Here is a 21,975-nt window from a genome sequence, read left to right on the forward strand (position 1 = left end):
CTAGCTGGAGCAAGAAAGAAGGGAAGTTTGCTGCTCTTACAAGCAAAGACTGGTCCCCAGCTGACAGTGAGCAAGGAAGTCAGAGACTCAGCCTACAGCTACAAGGAACTGAGTTCTGAAAACAACCTGATTGAGCCTGGACGTACAAGCTTCCTCCCAGGCTCCCAAGAAATGCCTGGGCCAGCTGACAGCCTTGTGAGGCCCTCAGCAGAGGACCCTGCTGGGCTTGGCTGTGCCCGCATTTCTAAGCTACATAAATGTATGTTGTTTTAAAGTCCCTAGGTTTGTAGTGATTTGTCCTGGCAGCAATAGAAAAGTAATACTTAACACATTTTTAAACAAAGCAGCAAGTAAGCAGAATTCTAAGCCAAAGTGACTTTGAGTATCATTTTTTCCTCACTGCAATTAGGTGATGTAGGAGTCTTTGACTTCTTTGCTCAAGCCAATAGTTACAACCCGTACTCCCCACTGTGCCCCACTGTATGTGGCTGTGCTCCATGGAGACTGTGGTTCTGTTCAGGGGATGTTCTTTCCAAGGCATTCGAGGACACACTGGGATGGAGAATGAGTGTCAGGGAGATCAGGACTGCTGCAGGAAGACCAGCGAGGAGGCCCTCACTCACCCAGCGGAGGGGTACGGGGGTGTGGTTTATCTGGTACAGAGATCAGATTGGAGAGAGAGATGCTGATACCTAATGGCTCTAGAAAGGCTGATCGGTGGGTGGCAGCATCAGTGAATTAAAGACAGAACTCAAGAGGAGGACTAGACTTGGGGGAAGATGATCATACAAGTTTAGTTTGGGATAGGTTGAGTTTGAGGGACTCAAGGAACATCGAGGTGGTATCCAGCAGGTAAGTGAATACTGCAAACAAACTCAGCTGATTCTTAATTTGAAAATTATTAACATATAAGTTGATAAAATCATGACAGTGAATGAGATAATCCAGAAGGGACTTATGCATTTTCTTTTGCTTTAAAATGTAAGAAAAGGAATGAAGAAGAGGTTTGTATAGAAAGTAAGAAGATTTTCTTTGCTTGAGGTAAGTAGAAAAGGATTAGAGGATAAAGAAAAAAGAATGAGGTTAGAAAAGGTGAGAAATTGTCCAGAAATTACGAGATCCCTCTTAGAGGAGAAAAAGGAGGTAGTTGGGAGGCGTGAAGCTAGAGAATGGCCACCAGTGGGCACTGCCAGCCCGTGACCGCTAGCTGCTGCCTAGGGGAATGGTGACGTGGCGGAACTGGCCACTCACAGACACAGACACTACCAGGGGCAAAGGGGGGTGGGGCAGGTAGAAAAGGGTAAAGGGCGTATAAATGGTGATGGATGGAGGCTCGACTTTGGGTGATGAACACACAGTACAATATACAGATAATATAGAACTGCACAGCTGAAACTTAATAATTTTATTAACCAGTGTCATACCAATAAATTCAATGAGAAAAAATACATATATAAAAATAGGGAGGCACAGGAAAAGATTACAGTGTTCAACCAGCCACTTGTCCCCAGGGAGCTTGGTAAGCTGGTGTTAGCAACTTGAGCGATGTTAACACTGTGTTCCTCTTGGGTGCATTCATTCAGTGAAGACTCAGCTATTACAAAACCATTTACGGGGACACTCGAGACTCTCCCCTCCCCCATTTCTGTGAAAGCACTGCTATCTTAAGCAAGACTGAAAGACCCGTTAGCTAATGCAGTAGCCACCTCTGCAACAATGGTTTCCTCACGAAAGCTCACACAGACTTCTCCCGATGCCCTTTCTGAGTCCCAGCCTGGGAAAGCACTTGCAGGCTGCACACAGGGCAGGGAGGGAGACTAAGTGCCCCCCCCCGCCCCCCACAGAGCACAGAAGGGCTCCCTGCTGCACTGCCAGCTGTGAGACAGCAGCCACCGAGGGGAAGGGCCGCTTTGGACACAGTGTTCCTCATCTTCCCAGCCGGTCTGGACAGGCTCAAAAAGAATTAAAGTTTAACCTACTCCAAAGCATCAAATGATTACTTTGGGCCACAGGACCAGATGCTACGCTTCATTATCTTTCCCGAAGCCTCTGGTTTTGCCTAAGAATAAACACAGCTTTCAAGGTAAACTCTCTGACACACCTGATTCAAGCTGCATGTGTGAAGCATCTCCAATATCTTTTACTGTTTGCCTTAGACACAGACCCAGTTTGCTGCACTCAGACACATTTCTAGGACAAGGATTAAAAAGTACATAAGTATATTTTTATCCTCCTCTGTATCAATGCCAAACATACACGCACAGAAAATGTTTAGATCACTTAATAAGTTATAACATTCCATGTTTTAATATTAACAAGAACATACATGATCATTTCCTGAGTTGACAGTGCAATGTAAAATTTAATCTGTATTGCTAAGACATTTTACAGCATAGAAACATGATCAAAATGATCATTTACTTTATCAAGTCATAAAACACAGGAGCTCACGTGGAACAGTGATACAATTTAAATGGCAAGGAGGGAGCTGTATGATTCATAACCAACCACCTGGATGGGTTTGTTGCCATGACTGACTTTCCTGACCAAAAGTCAGTAGTAAAGTAAGTTACAGTATAAAATAAAGCCAACAGTTACCTATACTGAAGGAACATTTGATTGTATTTGAGAAACTGAAGCCTGGAGCCTAGTTAACCTTTCAGTATATAAAAAAGTTGTCTTAAAAAACCCTAAGCAATCACAAATTTAGATAAAACAGCCAGGTAAGAGACAGCAACGGCTCTTCATAATCCTGTAAAACTATGGACCTCATCTTTGGAAAAGTTCAGATCATGCAGCAACCTGAAAAACAAGTACAAAGCAAACGTCTCTTAGGGAAAATGTTTATAAAGAAAGAAGTAAAATCAAAGTTTATAATCATAAATATAGGACTTTAAAAAACACAATGATCACTTCTAAAAAATTAACAATAATTCTTTAATATCATCAAATATCTAGTCAGTGTTCAAATTTTCCACTGAAAATAAAGGCCATAATTTTTAAAAGTTTGTTTCAAGCAAGATCCGATGAAAGACTACATGTTATGATTAGCTGATAAATCTTTGAAGTATCCTTTGATCAGTATCCTCTCTCTCTTTGTCCTGCAATTCACTGACCGAGTAAGACTTCTCTGCGCGAGTCACCCCTGGTCCCCATTTTGCCGCGTCCGTGTGGTATGTGTTAATGATGGGTACTCTAGCCTCTCACTGCCCTAATTTAATACTTGGATCTAGGGGATGGACCAGACACAGGTTGAATTCTTTTTGACAAGACTGCTTCATACGTGGTATTCTTCCCTCAGGAGGCACGTGTGGTTGCCTCTCTTTGTGAATGCTAACAACTATCGATGGCCTACGTACAGATCCATTACCAGTTCATTAGGGACTGAAACTGGTGATGTTCTACTTCTATCACATTCTTTCTTCATTTATAAGCTGAAAGTCTATGAAGAAAATCTTCTCATGTATTATGCGGTTGCCCTGTAGTAGAGCTCACACAGAAAAGGCAAACAAACACTAGAGTCTCCAACCTCCATTCACCAGTTTTCAAAGTAAGGAGGGGACGCCCGCCGCACTCCACCTTTACTCCCTCCACCAAACCAAACAGCAGAAACACCTGGACGACACTCTAAATGAAGACACATCTTACAAATGGCTCTGTTTTAAATGCTCCTGAACATAAGAAACATTTATCTAGTACTTACTCTATGTAGCCCCTGTGCTGAGCACTTCACGCACATAAGTATTATTTATTCCCTTTCACAGGCGAGCACAATAGAGCTTAGAAAGGTTAAGTAGCTGACCTAGGACACCCAGGTAGTGACAGTAAGATGACTGTAGGTGGCACAGATGGAATTCAAAGCCAAATTGGCAGCTTCCTGAGCACACACACACATCCAACCAAAGGCCAGGATGTACATCCCTGACACCCGGGGCAGCAGTCACACCTGTCCCCATCTGGACCCATCGACCTGCCTTTCCAGCTGTGCCTCCTGTCTCCCCTGGCAAGTGGCTTCACACCAGCTACACCAGACTAGTCTTTGGAACACCGGCATCTCTGGCACATCTGCTCCTTCTCGCCCCGCCTGTACCACTGTTCTCCGCCTCCTCCGACTAGCAACGTTTTAGTCCTCGTTCAGAGCACAGGCCTTTCTGACCGTAAGTGGAGTTATCTCCACCACACACACCCCAAGGTGAAAGTAACTGGTCTCTCCCTGCATTTCTGTAACACCGTGTGTTTATTTTTAGTAAGAGTATTTACGATACTCTGCCACATTTTAGTTGTCGGCCTCTGCGTCTGTTTCCATCATGGGGCAGCTGGGCCTTAAGCGCAGAGCCTGTCTCATTCATCTCTGTGATAAACAAGGTGGGCATTTAATGGATGAAAAAACTTTACTGGCCAAATAGTTTTGAGCTTTTATTTATATGAAGGAAATACGTTTCTGAGTTGTCATATACAAATTTGACAAATTTTCCCCAAATACGGAGAGCATGTTTGCAGTGGTTATGCTTACACTACAACCTGTGCAGCAGACTAAACTTAACTTTGGGGGGCACTTAGGAGTGGGTATCCCAGAGAAAGAGTCACCTTTCGGGGTAGAAAAAACTATGATATCATAAGAGACTCATGTCCCTGCCAAGTAAGAGAGGTATGTCACGTCCACTAAGAGGGTGAGGACGGGAAACCGAAGAATAAGAGTCTTGGGTTGAAATTCACGAGGGCTATGAACTGCAGGTACTTGAACTAAAGCTACATCTCACAGGTAACCCTATGCAGCACGTTTACAGGTGAGCGGCAGCAGGGATCCACCCACGTATGCTGATGGACAACACTCCTGAGCGATTCCGGGCAAGGACAGCATAGAAAGGTTAACTCTGAGGTAAAGCTGAGAGAATAAAACTGTAGAGATTACAGTGAGTTTTAAAAATGCAGAGATACTGGAACCATGGCTACCTTCTATCCAGTTACACGCGTACTGAGGCTCCAGTATGCAAGATCCGGCTAAGCTTTGCATGGAGCCAAACTGAAGAGCCCCGAGAAGCCAGTAATTCCTGGGGGAAAACAACCTACTCCCACACCTGACAAGGGACTCCTTCTCCGTCAGCGGAAAGTGAACTAAGTGGCCTTAACATCAGCCTCTTTCTGGAGGAAGAGTTTATGATTCCTACCATTAAAAAGAATTATTACACTGCAATCTCTAAAGTAAACACTGAGATACTTCCAAAATAGAAGTGCCAATAAAGTAGAAGAATGTAGCTCTTAGTCTTTTCTGAAAAATTATTTTACTTCAAGCCATGTTATTAGCCTCCACTAAAATTTTAATAGTTTTCTTTGAACTTTAAAAAAGTAAAAGTTTAATAGTAATAAAACTATTTTTAAGTTAAAAAAGCTTAAGTGGAAGTACATTTTCCTGAAAGTACTGAAATCCAGAAATACACGTTAATTTAACCAAAATAGCTTTTAAATTCAACATAGTAAATAACACTTTTTAATGTCTATTTATTTTTGAGGTCAATCCTTTTCATAATTAAAATTAAAAATACAACAGTAATAGATGACATCATCTAGACAATACTAGGTTTAGTCATACACCAAATAAAGAAAAACATGGCATGGAAGGCAGTCATATTTTAAGATCATCTAGAAATCCAACAGTGGGTTATATTTAACCAACATTTTAAAGTCTCATTTTTTGGATTATGTTCTAGTATTGCCTTTTTGACCTGCTGCCTGGCTTTTAATCACTGTAGTATTTACTAATTTCCACCCAGTTGCAAACCATGAAGAAAGATCGAAAGCTACGATGAGATCAACACTGCTTACTACTAACTACTGTAAGTTATAAAGCTCTGGTGGAAGAAGAGGTTGAGTCCAGTGCCCCAAATGAGCTGTGGCACCAACCCTGTCAATGTACCCACACCGCCAGTGATCAGCAGAGACACTGAGAGCTGGCTGCATCTGACTTTTGTGTCCACATCTAACCCTACACATAATCTTGGCTTCTAACCCTCCGTCTGCATGAAGAGTAAACGCTGTCATTTTCTTAGGCTGTAACAGACTATTAAAAGTGCAGATTTGGCCCTGGCTGGGTGGCTCAGTTGGTCGGAGCATCGTCCTGTGCACCAAAAAGCCAAGTGCCAAGAGCCAAGTCAACTGCTTCTTATGGAAGATCTTCATTGCAGTCTCCTGGACTCTTTTTCTACCACATTGCCGCTCACCTTATTCCCTGCTCGGTAAATGGCATTGGTCCACAAATGCAGATGAGAACTTTGGATTTGTCTGAACTCCTTTTCAAAAATTCAGAAAGAAGACCTGATGAAATGTATCCTGTTTTGCCATTCCATTCAGAAGTAGGTGCTGAGAGAACAAATTCAACATCAAATCTAGAGAAAAGAAACATGTTTATAAGGTCTATTATGTCAATATAGAATTAACATGTTCAAGTTTACTAAAATATCTTTTTTGCCCTTGAAAGTGACATAATATGTAAAAACTGATACACTTGTTAGAAAGCACTGGAATAGGTTACACACAAAGATTTAACAAAAACATACAGGTAAATCCACGTTTACCGAGGATTAGCTTTTGCTACAGATGAGAAGAGTACTTTGGCATTTTCTGAACTCATTAGAAAGAGCTCTGAGGGACCTCAGAGAACTACACATTTCTATTAATAATCTCCTTGCATAAGTCACAGTAAACAGCAATTACCAGTGACATGCCCTTTTTAATCTCTGACTCAAACCTTTTGAGTTCTAGACCCTTATTTATAACCAACAGCCTATTTGACTTTTTACTGTTTCTGCCTCAGCCTCATCTCATAACCTCCCTAGCCCACACCTGCCTTTCCCTTTGGGAATGGCGCCACGGTCCCCTCCGCTGCATAAGCCAGGAACCTGGGATTTATCCTCGGACCTCTCTCTGCCTCGCCCCCACCCCCACATCCTCAGCAGGCCCTTCACCGCCACCACCCGTCCACTCTCCTTCCCGTAATGCTCCTGCCGTGCCCATTCTTCCGTTCTTAGCTAAGCACCATTTCCGCTGCAGCCACGGGGTTCTTTGTTCTATGTGTTGTAGAAACAGTTTCCTTTTTCTTTTCCTCATAGAGCTTAGTTCAGGTTTTAAATGCGTGGCCCTCAAAGCCAGAAGTAAAATTCCTAAGAGCAGAGACCACCTTTGCTTTGGCTATCATCACTAAGTCCCTAGTGGCTGCCACGCCAGAGGCCCTCAAGAACTATGGAATGAAACTATGAAATGAAACATGTGAAAGAGAAAGAAAGGGTACAGAATAAAAATGATGTGAAAGAACATCAAACTAAGCTTCACAGTGTAACTATGGACCATTTTCTCTCCACAGTTTTGTAACCTGTTAAGTGAATGGCTGGTGCAGAGCCATGTAAATGATTCAAAATTCTATGCTGTACCTGCTCCCTTTACTCCATTTCAGCGAGACACAATGAATTCTTACCATTTTCAACAGTATTAGACCAAATGCATTTCTACATTTTCCAGTGAGTAACTGAGATATTTTCTCATGAGTAGAAGGAATGAATTATATATTAATCTACTAAGGAAAAGTCACACAGTTTCTCTTGTGAGGGGCCTGAGCAATCAAGTATGAGACCACAAACAGGGTGTGGCTGGTGCTGCCGCCCTCACATGGCTGTGCTGCCCTTGGGTCACGGTCCCCACTGGCTCATGGGCCCAGTTCAGGCACACACACCAACTCCAGGACGGAGAAGCAGCCCCAGCTCCCACCTAGACCCCAGCATCTAGGTCTTATTTGTGCATTTGTGGAACAAGGTGGGAAGACTACATCATCTCTTATAATTATAATATTCTGGTTTCATATTTTTAAAAAAACTACACAGATTTATGTCTTCTTTCTACCTCCAAGGTTCCCATGTAGTTCTAGCGGGTATACAAACCCACCTTATACAAAACGGCTTCCCCAAATACTTTCTTTCACTGACTTATTTTTCCTTTCTGGCACGTGAAATTAAGACAGTTTTAGATAAATCTGGAATGTAATATTTGTTTAATGTACCAAGAGGGCAAGATCCTTGTTTGTCTTGTTCAATGCTGTACCCCAGCCTGGCTCAAGATAAGTGCATGAAAAACACTTGTTGAATGAATAGAGGAATTTATTTACAAAGAAGCCATACTGACTAAAAATAAAAACTGCATGGAGGAACAAAGCCGTGAGCTGGCATCTGTAACACCACACAGAAGACTGCCCATGATTCCTACGTGCCTTTTTCTAGAAGGAAGGGCCGCAGCTTTCGTCCAATCAGCCATGGGGACCCAGGGCAGCTGCAGAGCCTCTTCCTTAGGACATTTCCAATTATACACAAGACAACTGGGTAAAAGATAGCCATTGCCTTGTTAAAATTCAAAAATGTCCTCTGGCTCTGTTTCCAACACATCTATCACTGGAATAAAACTGCTAAGATTTATAAATCTGTTCTTTGAAAATAGTCATAATTTTCCTTTACTGAGATGCTTTAAAGAGAAGAGCCTGGGCAGTGGCGACATGCTGCCTGCAGGTGTCTGCTCTTACAGAGTGCTGCGCGCCTGGGACCCCTACACAGAGGCCGTGACCGTCTCATGCATTTTGTATTTATTCACATAACGGTCCCTTGGCCATCACTTTTGAACACTCGCTAGAAAAGTGAAGAGGGGCATGAACGCAACCTTTAAGATAACTGTACAGAGCCTGCTATCCTGCTTCTCTCCTTCTTCACAGGACCAGGAGAGAGCTTCACCAGAGCAGGAACAACCCCAAGGTAAGACTCAAGACTATTTGAAAGAAGGATTTCTTACAGCAGCACATCAAGGCACCGATGGGTACCATGGAATCAACCTCTTCCGAAGCGTTCTGGCTCACTCTGTAAAGCACTTACCGCCTGAGACGGCACAGACGCAGAGCCTGCCATCACCCTACAACTAACTCTCCTCTAGCCAGCCAGCACCAAAACCAGCCTCCAGCCTGTTTCTCACACACGCCCCTACCTTCCGTCTTCACTGCCACCACTCCAAACAAGGCCCTCGCGCCTCTTGTCTGAAACGCTGCTCTGATAGCCTTGGCCCAGTCCACCTGACATACCATTGCCAGTAGTTCTCCTAAATACCCAGAGCCAATCACACAATAAATATTTCCGCTTAGAAAGCATCAGTGATTTGTCGCTGCCCACAGAGGATTGTTTCATAGTATTTGGGGCCCGGCCTTCTCTGGTTTCTCTAGCTAAACAGAAATTACTACAAAAAGGAGGAAAACTTGGTGTTTGCTCACAGAAAAAACAGCTCACAAAATAAACAGCTACAAGTTAAAATTATACAGAATCTACATATTATGAAAACATTTCTCAAAATGCAGCTATGAAACACCAATGTTCCTTCCTTAGTGGTATTTCATGAAAAAAGGCTAACTATCAAATACATTTTGGACTACTGGGTTTAAAATAAGTTTAACAGATTTCTTTAGACAAAGCCCTGAATATATTAAGTTCAGGGTAAATCTTCGACACACTATTTCTCAAAGTTATTTAATCACAGAGCCCTTCGAGGGAACACACAAACATTCAGGAAACACATTCTACAAAACGCACCAGCTGAGGAGCATCTGGGAGGAACAGAAAGGGATAGAAGGGTCAAGATTAGGGGCCCACATATCTGTGGGCATCACAGGCTGGGGAAGAAGGGGTTAAGGCACACTGCTCGATTTACTTATGCTTCTGCAGTCATGGGCTTCTGCCGTCTTAAAGGGAACACCACACTGCTCCTCCCAACACTGACACTAGAGCACAGAAGCATAGTGGGTCGTTATCAGCAAAGCCTGTCAATAGTAAAGGGATACAAACTGCTGAGTGTTGCTGGGGCTTCCCATGGCCATCTAATACACATTTACTTAATATATGAATTACATTCAAGGTCTCCTATCACCTGACTTTAGCCTACAGGTTTCTTCAACTGTAAAACAAGAAGATTAGAAGGGATCACCACTCAGATGCCTTCTAGTATATGCATAAAAGTTTAGTCATTTTATTCTTACAAAGTTATTTCACATTGTTCTCCTTCATGCACTGTATTTACTTCAACAAAACTGGACCCTCGATCTTTTGATAAAAAATTCTGAACATCCTGGACTTCATGTTTTTGCTCATGAAGTCCTACAACCCAAATTTCTTTTCCTGTTCACAAAATGCCAATTGTTTCCCAAAGCCCAGCTCAGAAGCTGGACTCCCCTCACAAAAACAGAATTACTTTCCCTGGACTTCTCTAACTAGTGATTTGTTACCCTCAAAGCACAGACTTTACTGCTGTACTTTAGAACTTCTCCCCCACTAGGGCAGTCTCACCATTTTGTGACTGTTTCCAGCATTAAACACATTTTGAAAATAGCGAGCACACAAATGCTTGAAGTGAGGCAAGGGGTCTGCTGGTGCATGTAACTGGGCACATACTCCTTTGTCTTTCGTGCCCACTCCCTTGCTGTTCGGAACCTTTTCTTTTTCCCTTTCTAGTATGCTCCAACAGTTGCCCTCTTCCTTTCCAGAGGGAAAATAAGAGATTCTAACAATATACTGTGTTGGGTACAGTATTTTTTACCTCCCTAGAGGTTATTTGTCAAAATGCTTCAATAGCCTTAGTACACTTTGACTTAGTGACTCTTATGATAAATTTTTATCCTGCATCGTTACAGAGGTACAGAACAACTCCTACTCACTACGTCAAACAGTAGGGTATTAGTTAAATAAATTATCATATGCTTACATGACTGAATAAAATGCAGCCATTAAAAATCCTGGTGTAGTGCAGGTTTTCCCAACCGGCACTATGGGCATTTCCAGTTGGGTATTCTCTGTTGTGGGGGCTGTCCTGTGCACTCAGGATGTTAGCTCCACTCCTGGCCTCTCCCAGCTGGGCGCCCATGGGATCCCCGCCATCAGCTGTTACCATCAAAAATGTCTCCAGATATAAATGTCCCCTGGGCCATAGTGGGGGGAGGGAGACAAAATCACTCCAGGTTGGAAACCACCAATTCAAAGCATTCTATACATAGAATATATAAAATACACTAAGTAGATAAAGCAATTATAAAAAGTATAGCCAGAATAACCATTTTATTTAAAAAATACAGAACAAAAAAGTATGTGTGCAGGTGTCAGTGTGTACGTACATGTGTATCTGAGAGCAAGAGGGGCAGAGAGAGAGCAGGAGGGAAATGGGAAAAACGGAAAGAGACAGACCACGGATGGTAGTAACTGTTCTTTAAATGATAGGGTTACAGGTGATTTTCCTTACATTTTTTCTATATAAATATGTATTAATTTTGCAAACAGAGGGGGGAAATCAGCAAATCAACAACTTCTACTAATATAAAAGTATATGCTACTAGCTTTACTAACATTAGGTTATTGTCTCCAAAATTACTGCTTTGAAAGGAAAGAAAATACTTGCTATATTATAAATGGTGCCCAGAGTTCAGCCTCATTGTTAAACTGTCCAGTCCCTTCAAACTAATTTGCAAAGGCCGATACCTCACAAAGTCAGTGCATTGTGCTGAGGGGAGGGGTGGACCAGTGCATGACACTGAGTCAACTGGGCCTCACAACACTGCTCAATAGTTAAGAGATGGGTGTACCTAATTTGGATTTCAGTTTACATGGTAATCACCTACATCTGCTACTGTACATACTGGCTTTCTGCTTAGCAATGTGAGAAAATGAAGATGCACATTCCTGGACTACATAAGAAAAGAAGCCCGCACCGTATCTTGCTCACTGCTGCACCCCTGCATATAGGCACACAGCAGATGCTCATATGTATTTCATGAATGGGTGAATGTTACAAATATGCTAATTCTGGGTCAGGCACCTACATGCGCTATCTCATTGTCCCCCATCACAAACAATTCTGTACCGTAGGTATTGCTGTCCCTGTTCTGCAGATGGAAAAACAGAGGCTCAGTCTGATTAAGTACTTGCCAAGGCCACAAGTTAGTAAGTTTCCATTATACAATGACATTTCTAAGCATTTCATTTGCTAATCAATGATATTACCTAGATAAACTCTGAGGACTAGCATAGCATGCTTGCTGAAAGAGAAAACATTAGACCCTACACCACTCTCATTGCCCACCCTTCCTATCCTTCCTTGTCCCACAAAGCACTGAGCAGCAGCTAAACCCTAATCCTACAGTCAGCAGTAGAATATTTCACTTGTTTTGGCTATAAATGTAAGAAAAAACAACTTTTGTTTTCATAATCCAATAAAAATGTAACCAATGAGATATGTTCAGATGTCCCATGTTGTCACCAGAAACTTTAGTACTAAAACTAGAAGTGACATAAGAGAGTAAAGATGTAGAAAAGGGTGATTTAACATATAAAAATATAGCTTTAAATGCTAACTAAAATAATAAATGAGACTAAAACTAAAATTACCTTATAGTAAATATGAATGATTACTTTCCTTTATGTATGAAACATCAATTATGTTTGTGAATAAAGAGTACCAAAAACCCATCAATAAGGCTCTGTCTCTCCTATATGTGCACAACGCCACGGGATATTGTAAAATTCCTGATAAATGTTCCAAAGCTATGCAGACAAGCAAAGCTTTTCCCTGTCTGGTGCGGACCTGCCCGAGTCTCCAGGGAGCGTAAAGTACCCAGTGCTAGAAGTCGGTGCCAGAGTGCCTCAGCAAGGAGTCCTGTGTCCAGAAAGAGGAGGGAGAAGGGAAGAGGGAAGGAAGAAGGGAAGAGAAGGTTAGGGAGCAGGCAGGGGAGAGCAAGAAGAGAAAGAGGAGAAGAAAAGGGAGGAGGATGAAGGCAGGCCAGGAGTCAGAACACTGTCACTTGTCCCTGCAAGCTGGGGAGTCTCCCTCACTTGCAGAGTGCTGTTAGGGCCCGTCCTCCAGAGGTGGGGAGAATGGGCCTCCCCTCACCCTCCCACGCCATCCTACCAACCCAAATTATGTAGACCAAAACAAACCAACGCAGCTGACTTTGTTAAAGGACACTCTATGTTCAGAGGCTCTCAATATGCTCCCTTTTACCAATTACATCTTAAATCAAGTTACACTCCTATTAAGAGACTGAAAACACAACATCTGCTCATTATAAGGGAACTATCTTAGAGAATATAAAAACACTGCCAAAATACTTTTAAAAGACCTAGCTAAAAAAGGTTTACCTATATGTGTTTAAATTCTTTTAAACATTTAGGAAAACAAGAGTTCAAACTGTGAATACAGAAATGAAACCCATGTATATTCAGGTCCTCTATAACCACAATTCAAATATCTGAGGTATGGCTACGGTTTCCAGGGCATTTACACTTTTCAACTAGGAGAGATATTTTATTTTGAAGCTAAACAAATAGGCCCTCAGATTTAACTAATTTTTAAATAAAATTTCAAGCTTGTGAATGTAGAATGAAAACTAGAATTTAGGTCTTTAGGCTTTTCAATAAATGCTACTTCCACTTCAAAAATCAGTGTGAAAGACTTGAAAACCTAGGACTCTACATTGTGTTATAAATCATGCTCTAAATTGCCATACAACTACCTATATGTGGTAAATACTGTGTATGTGAGGTTTATGTCCTAACTATGTAGGAAGAGTAAATACTTGAAGGATAAGTAAGTTCAGGTCAACAGGAAGAAAAAAACTAGACAAGACCATGGCATTACCTTATTAAGAGCATTTGGAAAATAATCAGGAGTACCTGGAGCCACTGGAAAAATAGGTGAGTTTGTGACATCTTTAACTTTTATAAAGCCTAAAACTATTTATACTATACTATGAAATATTTACTTCAGATACTTATAAAGTCCTGAAATTATTAGAAATAATTTTAAATAATTAATTTTAAAATAAATAATTTTACTAATTATAGAAAGTACATTAGGTTATCCAATTCATTCTTTTTCTAAAAAATTTACTTAGAACTTCTTACTGCTTTCAAATTTCTTTAGGGGATGGGGATATATCCACTTAAATGATCTTGTTTCAGCTGCCTGTGTTTTTTGGAGGAAACACGTTTTCACTGTGCTGCTACCCTTGCCGCCTCAAGCTCCACTGACTGCATTCAGACTAACTTGAAGTTTTCCTCCTGCCTACACCAGCATTTCCCGAAGTGTGCACTGAGGACCACTAGTGATACAGCTATTAGTATATTTTAATGTACACAAATAAAAATGAGGAGAATCTTGCTAAACAATGCAAGAAACTCCCCCCCCCCCCACTTTTTGGAAAGTCAGTATGGACATTGGCATATTAAAAGCTCCAAGAAATCCTGCAGTAAAGAAACATGCTTATTTTTGCTTAATCCATCTCACCAAATTTATCTCTGTTATAACAAGAAAACCGTGGCCACACTGAAACCCAACTCAGTATAAACAACACCACACAAACATGTAGTACATGCTGGCACGTACATGATGTCACATTGATCTTATCACACTATTTCTTTGGAGGAAGGTGTAACATTACTTGCATTTAGAAAGTTGTTAGTTTATTTTTCCCTTGAAGAAGCTTCCTGGTCAATTAATAACTCCACCCAAAGGAAATAATGGCAAGACTGACTACATGTGCAAAATATTTAAATACAGAGCTAGTACCTTTTATCTTCATATGCTAATTTCTCTAACTGGCTTCTCCAAATTATATCATCTTCTGTTTTATTGAAGAACATCAGCTTCGCTTTCCTTAAAAGAAAAACAACAACTACTAAAAAAAAAACCACCATTATTTTGATTACATTTAAAATATGCCTGAATAGAAATCTAAAAGTGAACTAGTACAAATGTTTTTTAGTGCCACTAAAGTAACTGAAAGAATCAAAATAAAATGAATCAACTTAGTTAAACTGCCAGGACTTGAGGAGGTAGAGTTAAGAAATAAATGAGGGGATGAGAATATGTCTATATTAAGGTCCACTGAATAATTAAATGCTATTAGAATACCTCATACTACTCTAACAGCTTCACAAAGATAGTAGTTAAAGATAAAATTACATACCTGAGACTGGATATATTATTCAAAGCATAATTCAATATTTTGAGCATTGGTGTGAAGCCTGTTCCAGCTGCCAATAAAAAGAGGTCTTCTAATTCTTGGAATTGGGACATTTTAAAATTGCCCTCAGGATTGCTTACAGAAACAAAGTCTCCTAAACAATAAAATATAGACTAAATCAGAAAAAAAAATCAGAGAAACTGAGAAGGCTACACCTAGCTGAATGCAGAACACTGGTGAGTAATAGGATGAGAGTTTAACTTTCAGACTATGTCTCAGACTTAGTTTATATAAGGACTCAATAGACCCCCAAGTATGTCTGGATTATATCACCATAATCAAAGTAATAATGAGGTTTTATTCACTCATTTCCCAACGTTATTTTCCCAAACCATCTGGAGTCTCTAATTGACAAACTATTGCCAAGTATTTAAGTACATATTATCAATAAGTAGATGACTAAATCAAATTATAAGCCCCTCAAAAGCAGAGTCCATGTCTACCTGTCTTGCACAGTACAGGTAGGGAACAGGTATTTGCTACTTACATATTGATTCTTACCCACAGTAGTAAGACTAGTAGGAGAGAAAACTGAAATAAAAATGTATTCTAAAATCTTACATTAGTAACTGTGCTAATTTCACCTTCATCAAATCTTTGAACAGACTAATGGATTAAAACAACAAGAGCTGTTCTGAATTCAATTCCTATAAAAACAAAGCAAATCAGAAACTGTACTCGGAGTCTTCTACTTCCCGACATAGAATCCAAAGTACAGCTGAAAAAGCGTCTCCTGAAATGCGGTTGTCGCAGCCAACATGTGCCATTCATATAAGGGAATGCCTTTAGGATGTTTCGGAAATGTTTAATGTAATTAAATAAAAATAAAGCTGCCCATATTCTAAAAGCAATTGAAAAATTTTAAATGCTTGAATGTTCGTAATTTTTCCTTTCTTTCCCAAAGCAGGATGCTCTTAGAGTAAACGATGACTTCAGCATTAGAAAGTAACAAAGCTCCTTGTTATGGTTTGAAAGTAACCATGAGATCAGAATACCCACAGGATAGTGCTGGGTTGGCCAAGAAGTCTATCCAGTTTTCCCGTGCCGTGGCTCTAGCAGCGCGTGCTTAGTTGTCTTACCTTCATTTGAAACAATTCTGTTAGATTGTATTGTGACAGCTGTCACATCAGCACACATTAAAAAAAAAACTTATCAAAATTGAATTTTCAACACAGCCACAACATTATCAATGTTGAATATTCAACATTTTCTGAATATTATGTTTTATCATTTTAATAAAGGTAAAAATGCAACTGAAATGCAAAACAAGATTTGTGCATTGTGTGGAGAAGGTTCTGTAGCTGATCGAATGTGTCAAAAGTGGTTTGTGAAGTTTCTTGGTACTACTGACATTTTGGCCAAATAGTTCTTTGCTGTGGGGCTGTCTTATGCTTTGAAAGATGTTTAGCAGAACTCCTGGCCTCTACCCAGTAGAAGCCAAAAGCAGGAGATAGCTGCTGTACTCAAAAGATCCAAATCAATAAAGTTATTGATGAAAATGAAAAGTGTGTCTTATTTTACAGAAATAACATAATGGGCACTTTGGCCAACTCAATAATAAAGAAGTTTCACAGAATGATACTAACTTGGCAACTTTTCCTTTTAAGTACACAGTCCAGGCCTTCTGACATCATAAAACTGATCAGACGAAGGCACAGCACTTGGTGCTAATCAAATTCCCAGGAGATTAAAGTACACATGCCAGGATGGCCACTGATTCACAGCCAGGCTCTCTCCATCTAGTCACCTGAACAGTATCCACACCATCTAGGGCATCGTATTCATTTAACATGTGAAAGGCCAACACAATCATATAACAGTTGTTTGGTGAACATGGGATTGGGACAGAGAAGTGGATAATGTCACCGCACCGCCCGATTAGGCAATGCTGAGGCCGCACAGCTCGCACTGCCGTGCCAGTCCAGCTCCCTGTAAGTGAAACAGGCATTTGTGCCACGTCTGGGTCCCTGTATAAAGTTGAGAACTATATGCTCGGAGCTTTATGCTTTACTTTTCCAGTTTTAGCTAACTCTTCACCTTGCTCTGTTCACTCAATCTCTATAAATAGGCTACAAATACCGCTGGGTACGTTTCCACTTGCTAATTACAGTCAGGAGTCAGTCCCTCCCAAGATGATAGTCACCTTCGCTGGATTTGTGGGTACTCCAAAATTCTTTAAGTTCACATTTACAGTCAATATTTTGGCTCTGTAACCAAAGATGACTAATGATATTGTTACATATAGATTTCTAAGCTTAACTTTCAGAAAACTATGTGATTTTCTTTATTTCGAAATTTTAGTCATCGATTTCACTGTTACTCCAAGGTACTGACTTACAAAAGGGATGAACAGATTTACTGTTAGGCAAAGGTGATGAAACGCTGAAGACACAGAAGAAGGGGTGGAAGCAGAAAGAAGATTTTCTAAACCTTAATAAATTTCATTAGAGTACTTTCATTTTTTCAGAGTATTGTTACTGAGAGCCTATGATATGCCGACTGCCATGCCAGGTGCAGGAAGTACAAAGATAAGTAAGACACTAACTTTAAATTCAAAGTCTTGTAAAGAAGAAATATTCTTTATTCTTATCCTAGAGCTACGCACATGTTAGGCATTTCAGGGGAAGAGGCAAGATTCACAAAAGAAGTCATATTATGTCTGGTTCTTCAAAAAGGGGGCACTTTACAGGTAGCGAAAGGGTCAATGGGCATCCTAGGTGAGGTAACTGTATCATCCTAGGTGAGGTAACCCGTGGAACCCTTAGTAGCACAAGGGTCTGTACTCAAGAGATGAAGCTGGAGAGATCTTTGTAGGTCATGCAGGGGATGTAATCGGGTGATGGAGACCTAGCAGGGGTTTCAGAGAATGACGTGGTTCAATCCATCCTCAGGGAAGCTTGAAAAAAGAACTGATAAATAGAAAGAGAAAGGCCCCAGTTACAGGGAAATAAGAGAGGCCAATTAGAGGCCAATAGAGAAATGATGAATGTTTGATCTAAGAGGGTGGCCGAAGAGAAAGAAAAACTAGCAAGTCACCGGGAGGTTGGCTCAACAGAACACAGTGCCTGACTGGAGTGGGCGGGAGAAAATGGGAGGCCTCTAAGATGGCTCGAGTCTCTGGACTGGGTCAAGAATGAACAGTGGGAGAGGCTGCAGATGAGTATGGAGTGATGATGAGCTGGGTGAGACAGACAGAACATGACTCTGGCTGCAGACATGCTGAGCTTCAGATGTGTGACAGGGTCCCAGATGGCGACAAGCTAGAAGGCAGTGTAACATGTGCTCCAGCTGAGAACACAAGTGAGGTAAAAAACAAAACAAAAAAACAAACAAACAAACAAACACAAAATACTAACCAATCTGAAGACGATCAAGCTGTGGCGTGAAGAGGCCAGCAGAATAGATTTTGATCAAAAAGTAGATGTATTTATTGTTGGGAAGAACTGGTTCCTTGAACTCTGAGAATAAGGAATCAGACACAGGTGTATATGGCTTCACTATTTCAGTGCCTAGAAAAAGTCACAACAAAGAAATTCAATTATAAAAATCTAAAAAGCTCTGAACGAAGATAAAACACACACATTTTTATAATGCAATCAGTATATATTTAAGCCTGTACACCTAATGTTTACATAATTCTAACTTTATGTTCCATATGTATATAGTTCAGATATATATATACTCCAAGTTCATATGTGCTGAACTAATTTTAACAGATCAATATTTTATCAGTAATATAAACAATCTGTTTTTATCAAGTGTGGTATAAGACCAGGATTTATGTTAATAAACTCAGACAATCTTATATTCTACCAGCATGCAAACTTGGTAATAGGCCACAACAAAAATGGCATAAAAAGCTTAGAGATTTGAGAATGTACTTACATAATAATTTTAATTATACATCAACATTTGAACAATGGTTACTGATCATTTATTTGGGTGTGAGAAAGGGGAGAATTTCATATTTTACTTTAACTATTTTAAATTGTTTTAATGTTTATTATAGTACAATTTACTTTGGTAACTGAATGAAAAGAATATTAATCCAACTACTTTTGAATGAGGGCCTGACATTAGATGATGCAGAGAAGAACGTCATGGTCCCATGATAGCAGGCCACACCCACCAGACTCTGGCTGGTGGTCCGGTAGACCAAGCGCTGGGAACGCCAGGACGAACAGGAGAATGTTAACTTTGCAGCTTCAGAAGGCCAAGAAAATGTTAGACATCAGTAAGAAGGATATTTGAAACAAATAAATGAGGTAATTTTAGGGTGAAAAGGAGGAAAAAGGAATTCACACAGTAAGGAATACATTTACAGATCTGCGTATACTGGGGAAGTGTATAAAGAAATAATTTATAATCATCCACTCATCTTGAAATTTTATAAATTCAACTTTATAAATGACGATAGTAAGTGGCTTCTAAGAGATGCTGGCACATGTTTCTAGGAACTATCTTCACGGAGGGGTCTTGCGCACGCCCTCACCTCTCTCCTTGGAGGCTTGGTTGGCAATAAATTACAGAGCCAGTGGGACCATCTCTGACCAGTGGCAAGTCCTTTGTTCCATGCGGCGCAGCTGTAGTTCCAACACAGGGGAACACTGCGTCCACAGACCTAGAATCTGGCCATTCCTAAATCTAGCTGCCAGAAACATTTCCTAACAATCTAGAAGGGTGCTTTCTAAAGAGATTAGGAGTGATTTNTCTCCTTGGAGGCTTGGTTGGCAATAAATTACAGAGCCAGTGGGACCATCTCTGACCAGTGGCAAGTCCTTTGTTCCATACGGCGCAGCTGTAGTTCCAACACAGGGGAACACTGCGTCCACAGACCTAGAATCTGGCCATTCCTAAATCTAGCTGCCAGAAACATTTCCTAACAATCTAGAAGGGTGCTTTCTAAAGAGATTAGGAGTGATTTTGAACTGTTTATAAAAGAAGAAGCTCTTCCTCCCAAGCTACAAGCCTTACCTGCAATAGTCAGTTTGAGGTACACGTGTTGCCCAATTGGCACCTGCAGGTGAGTGCTTCGTGGCAGCAGCAGACAGAAAAGCTTCGTATCATGAGTAACACTGTCCTTGGAAATTAACTGGCACTTTCTGTAGTACAGATCTAAAAAGTGATTCATTTTCTGTTATTCATGAATATACCAAGTAAGAAGAATACTAGACCCACTAAGTGAAAGCACAGACTCAGCTTTGCTCTTTGGTTGAGCCTGAATTTCACTAGGAGACATACTAGGAGACATGGAGACATGTTTTTAAAATTCATCAGTATTTTGAAAACCTTATTCTGTTAATTTTTTTCATTTTATTTCCTGAGTATCTATTTGCTAAAGCCTGGAAAGTATAAAACCTTTTATAATTTCAAAATAAACTTTATAAAATGAGTATTATATTGCTCATGTCTGTTATTATAGCATGTTAAAAACATTACTTACTAAGAAATTAAAACCTAATTTATTCCTAAATTCACTTTTTTATAATTCCATCTTTTAAATCCTTATAATTGCAAGTTATATAGTAAATTATGGATATGAAATGTAATTTACAAGCAAATGTACATTCTAAATTCTTTACTTATAGGAGAACAAAGTTCTGTAACTCAAATATTGAAAGTTTAATGATACTAGCACTATTAAATAACTTTAGAAATATTTCTTTCATAAAGGCAAGGAAAATATACATTCTTGTGTATATACATTTGTATACTAGGTCTGTCCAGAGGTATCCAGCCATATAATATGAAAACTAGACACATTTATTGAAGAAGATATAAGAAACCCCGTACATAGAACAATGACGCCTCAGTCCCCTTCAAAGTAGGCACCTTGGGACTTCACACAGTTCTCCTAACTGCCATCTGCTGCCCCATCGTATTTTCCTGAATCTCGCCCACAGTATAAAAATCTCTTCCCTTTCAAAGGTGATTTTAATTTGGGGAAAGCCAGAAGTCTCAGGGCACCAAATCTGGGCTGTAAAGGGGCTGGTCACTGAGTGATGTGATGTTTTGCCAAAAATGTCTGCATGAGATGTGATGCACGAGCAGGCACATTGTCCTGATGAAGCTGCCAATCACCAGTTGCCCATAGCTGTGGCCTTCTGAATCATCCAAGTAGTTTCCATGAAAGAATGAATGATCAAGCTTAATGCAAAATTTGACTTGAATCACGTGAATCAGATTCACTGCTCTACTGGCTCAGTCATTTTGAATGGGCAACCACACAGTACACATGCTCACTCAACAATGTTTACCGCCCCCACTGACTGTTACAGCGAAGTCATCACTGTTCTTGCACGTGCATTTCAGTCCACACTCCTTGACCGCCAGTTACAGCAATGCTGCTCAAACCATTCTTGTTCTTGTTATATTAATCTTGGCTGGACATTTTCCAGACAGACCTCATATATATGCATTCATATATAAATGAATTATAGAACATTCTGTCAAAAATGATTAAAACAAAAAATATATTTCAGAGTGTAAGTCTTGATTACCTAAAACATTCAATTTAAGTGAAAAACTGAAGATACCAGGTTTGTGGTACTAAAATACAAATAAACAAAAGGAATCAAGTAGTTCTATAAATATTACAAATATTTAAATTAATATCCCAAGTTCAGAAAATATTTTTTGTATACATAGCAAAATTATACCACTTGGGTTAGAAAACTTGTTATAGGCCATCTGAAAGCATTAATATTTTCACTTGTAAATCCTCTTTTGGATGTAAACAGCACACCAGAGTGGACTGATGATAGTGGTTTGTTTCATTATTTCCTCTCATTAAAAAGCATTTACATAGATGTATTAGAAATCAACCTTGAAAAAGCATTTCTTATATTAACTAGTCTTTCTCTCTCTACTAACCTAAAAAAATTTTCAGTATG

General features: G+C 40.1%; 1 protein-coding gene across 3 annotated transcripts in view; it reads right to left on the reverse strand.

The window, feature by feature from the left end:
- Positions 1-2,205: 2,205 nt before the first annotated feature.
- The window catches only part of CYB5R4 (cytochrome b5 reductase 4), an 86,046-nt gene continuing 66,276 nt past the window's right edge, over positions 2,206-21,975 (reverse strand). For all 3 annotated transcript variants that reach the window (XM_037039293.1, XM_037039292.1, XM_037039294.1), the window contains 6 exons: positions 20,057-20,197; positions 18,439-18,591; positions 15,026-15,176; positions 14,626-14,712; positions 6,219-6,383; positions 2,206-2,802 (listed from right to left, as the gene is read on the reverse strand). In XM_037039293.1, coding sequence (XP_036895188.1) covers positions 2,745-2,802; positions 6,219-6,383; positions 14,626-14,712; positions 15,026-15,176; positions 18,439-18,591; positions 20,057-20,197 — 755 coding nt within the window. In that variant the 3' untranslated portion in view covers positions 2,206-2,744. The remainder of the gene's footprint in view (positions 2,803-6,218; positions 6,384-14,625; positions 14,713-15,025; positions 15,177-18,438; positions 18,592-20,056; positions 20,198-21,975) is intronic.

Source organism: Sturnira hondurensis, unplaced genomic scaffold, assembly GCF_014824575.4.
Source record: "Sturnira hondurensis isolate 20B ecotype Veracruz unplaced genomic scaffold, ASM1482457v3 Scaffold0025370, whole genome shotgun sequence".
NCBI lineage: Eukaryota > Metazoa > Chordata > Mammalia > Chiroptera > Phyllostomidae > Sturnira > Sturnira hondurensis.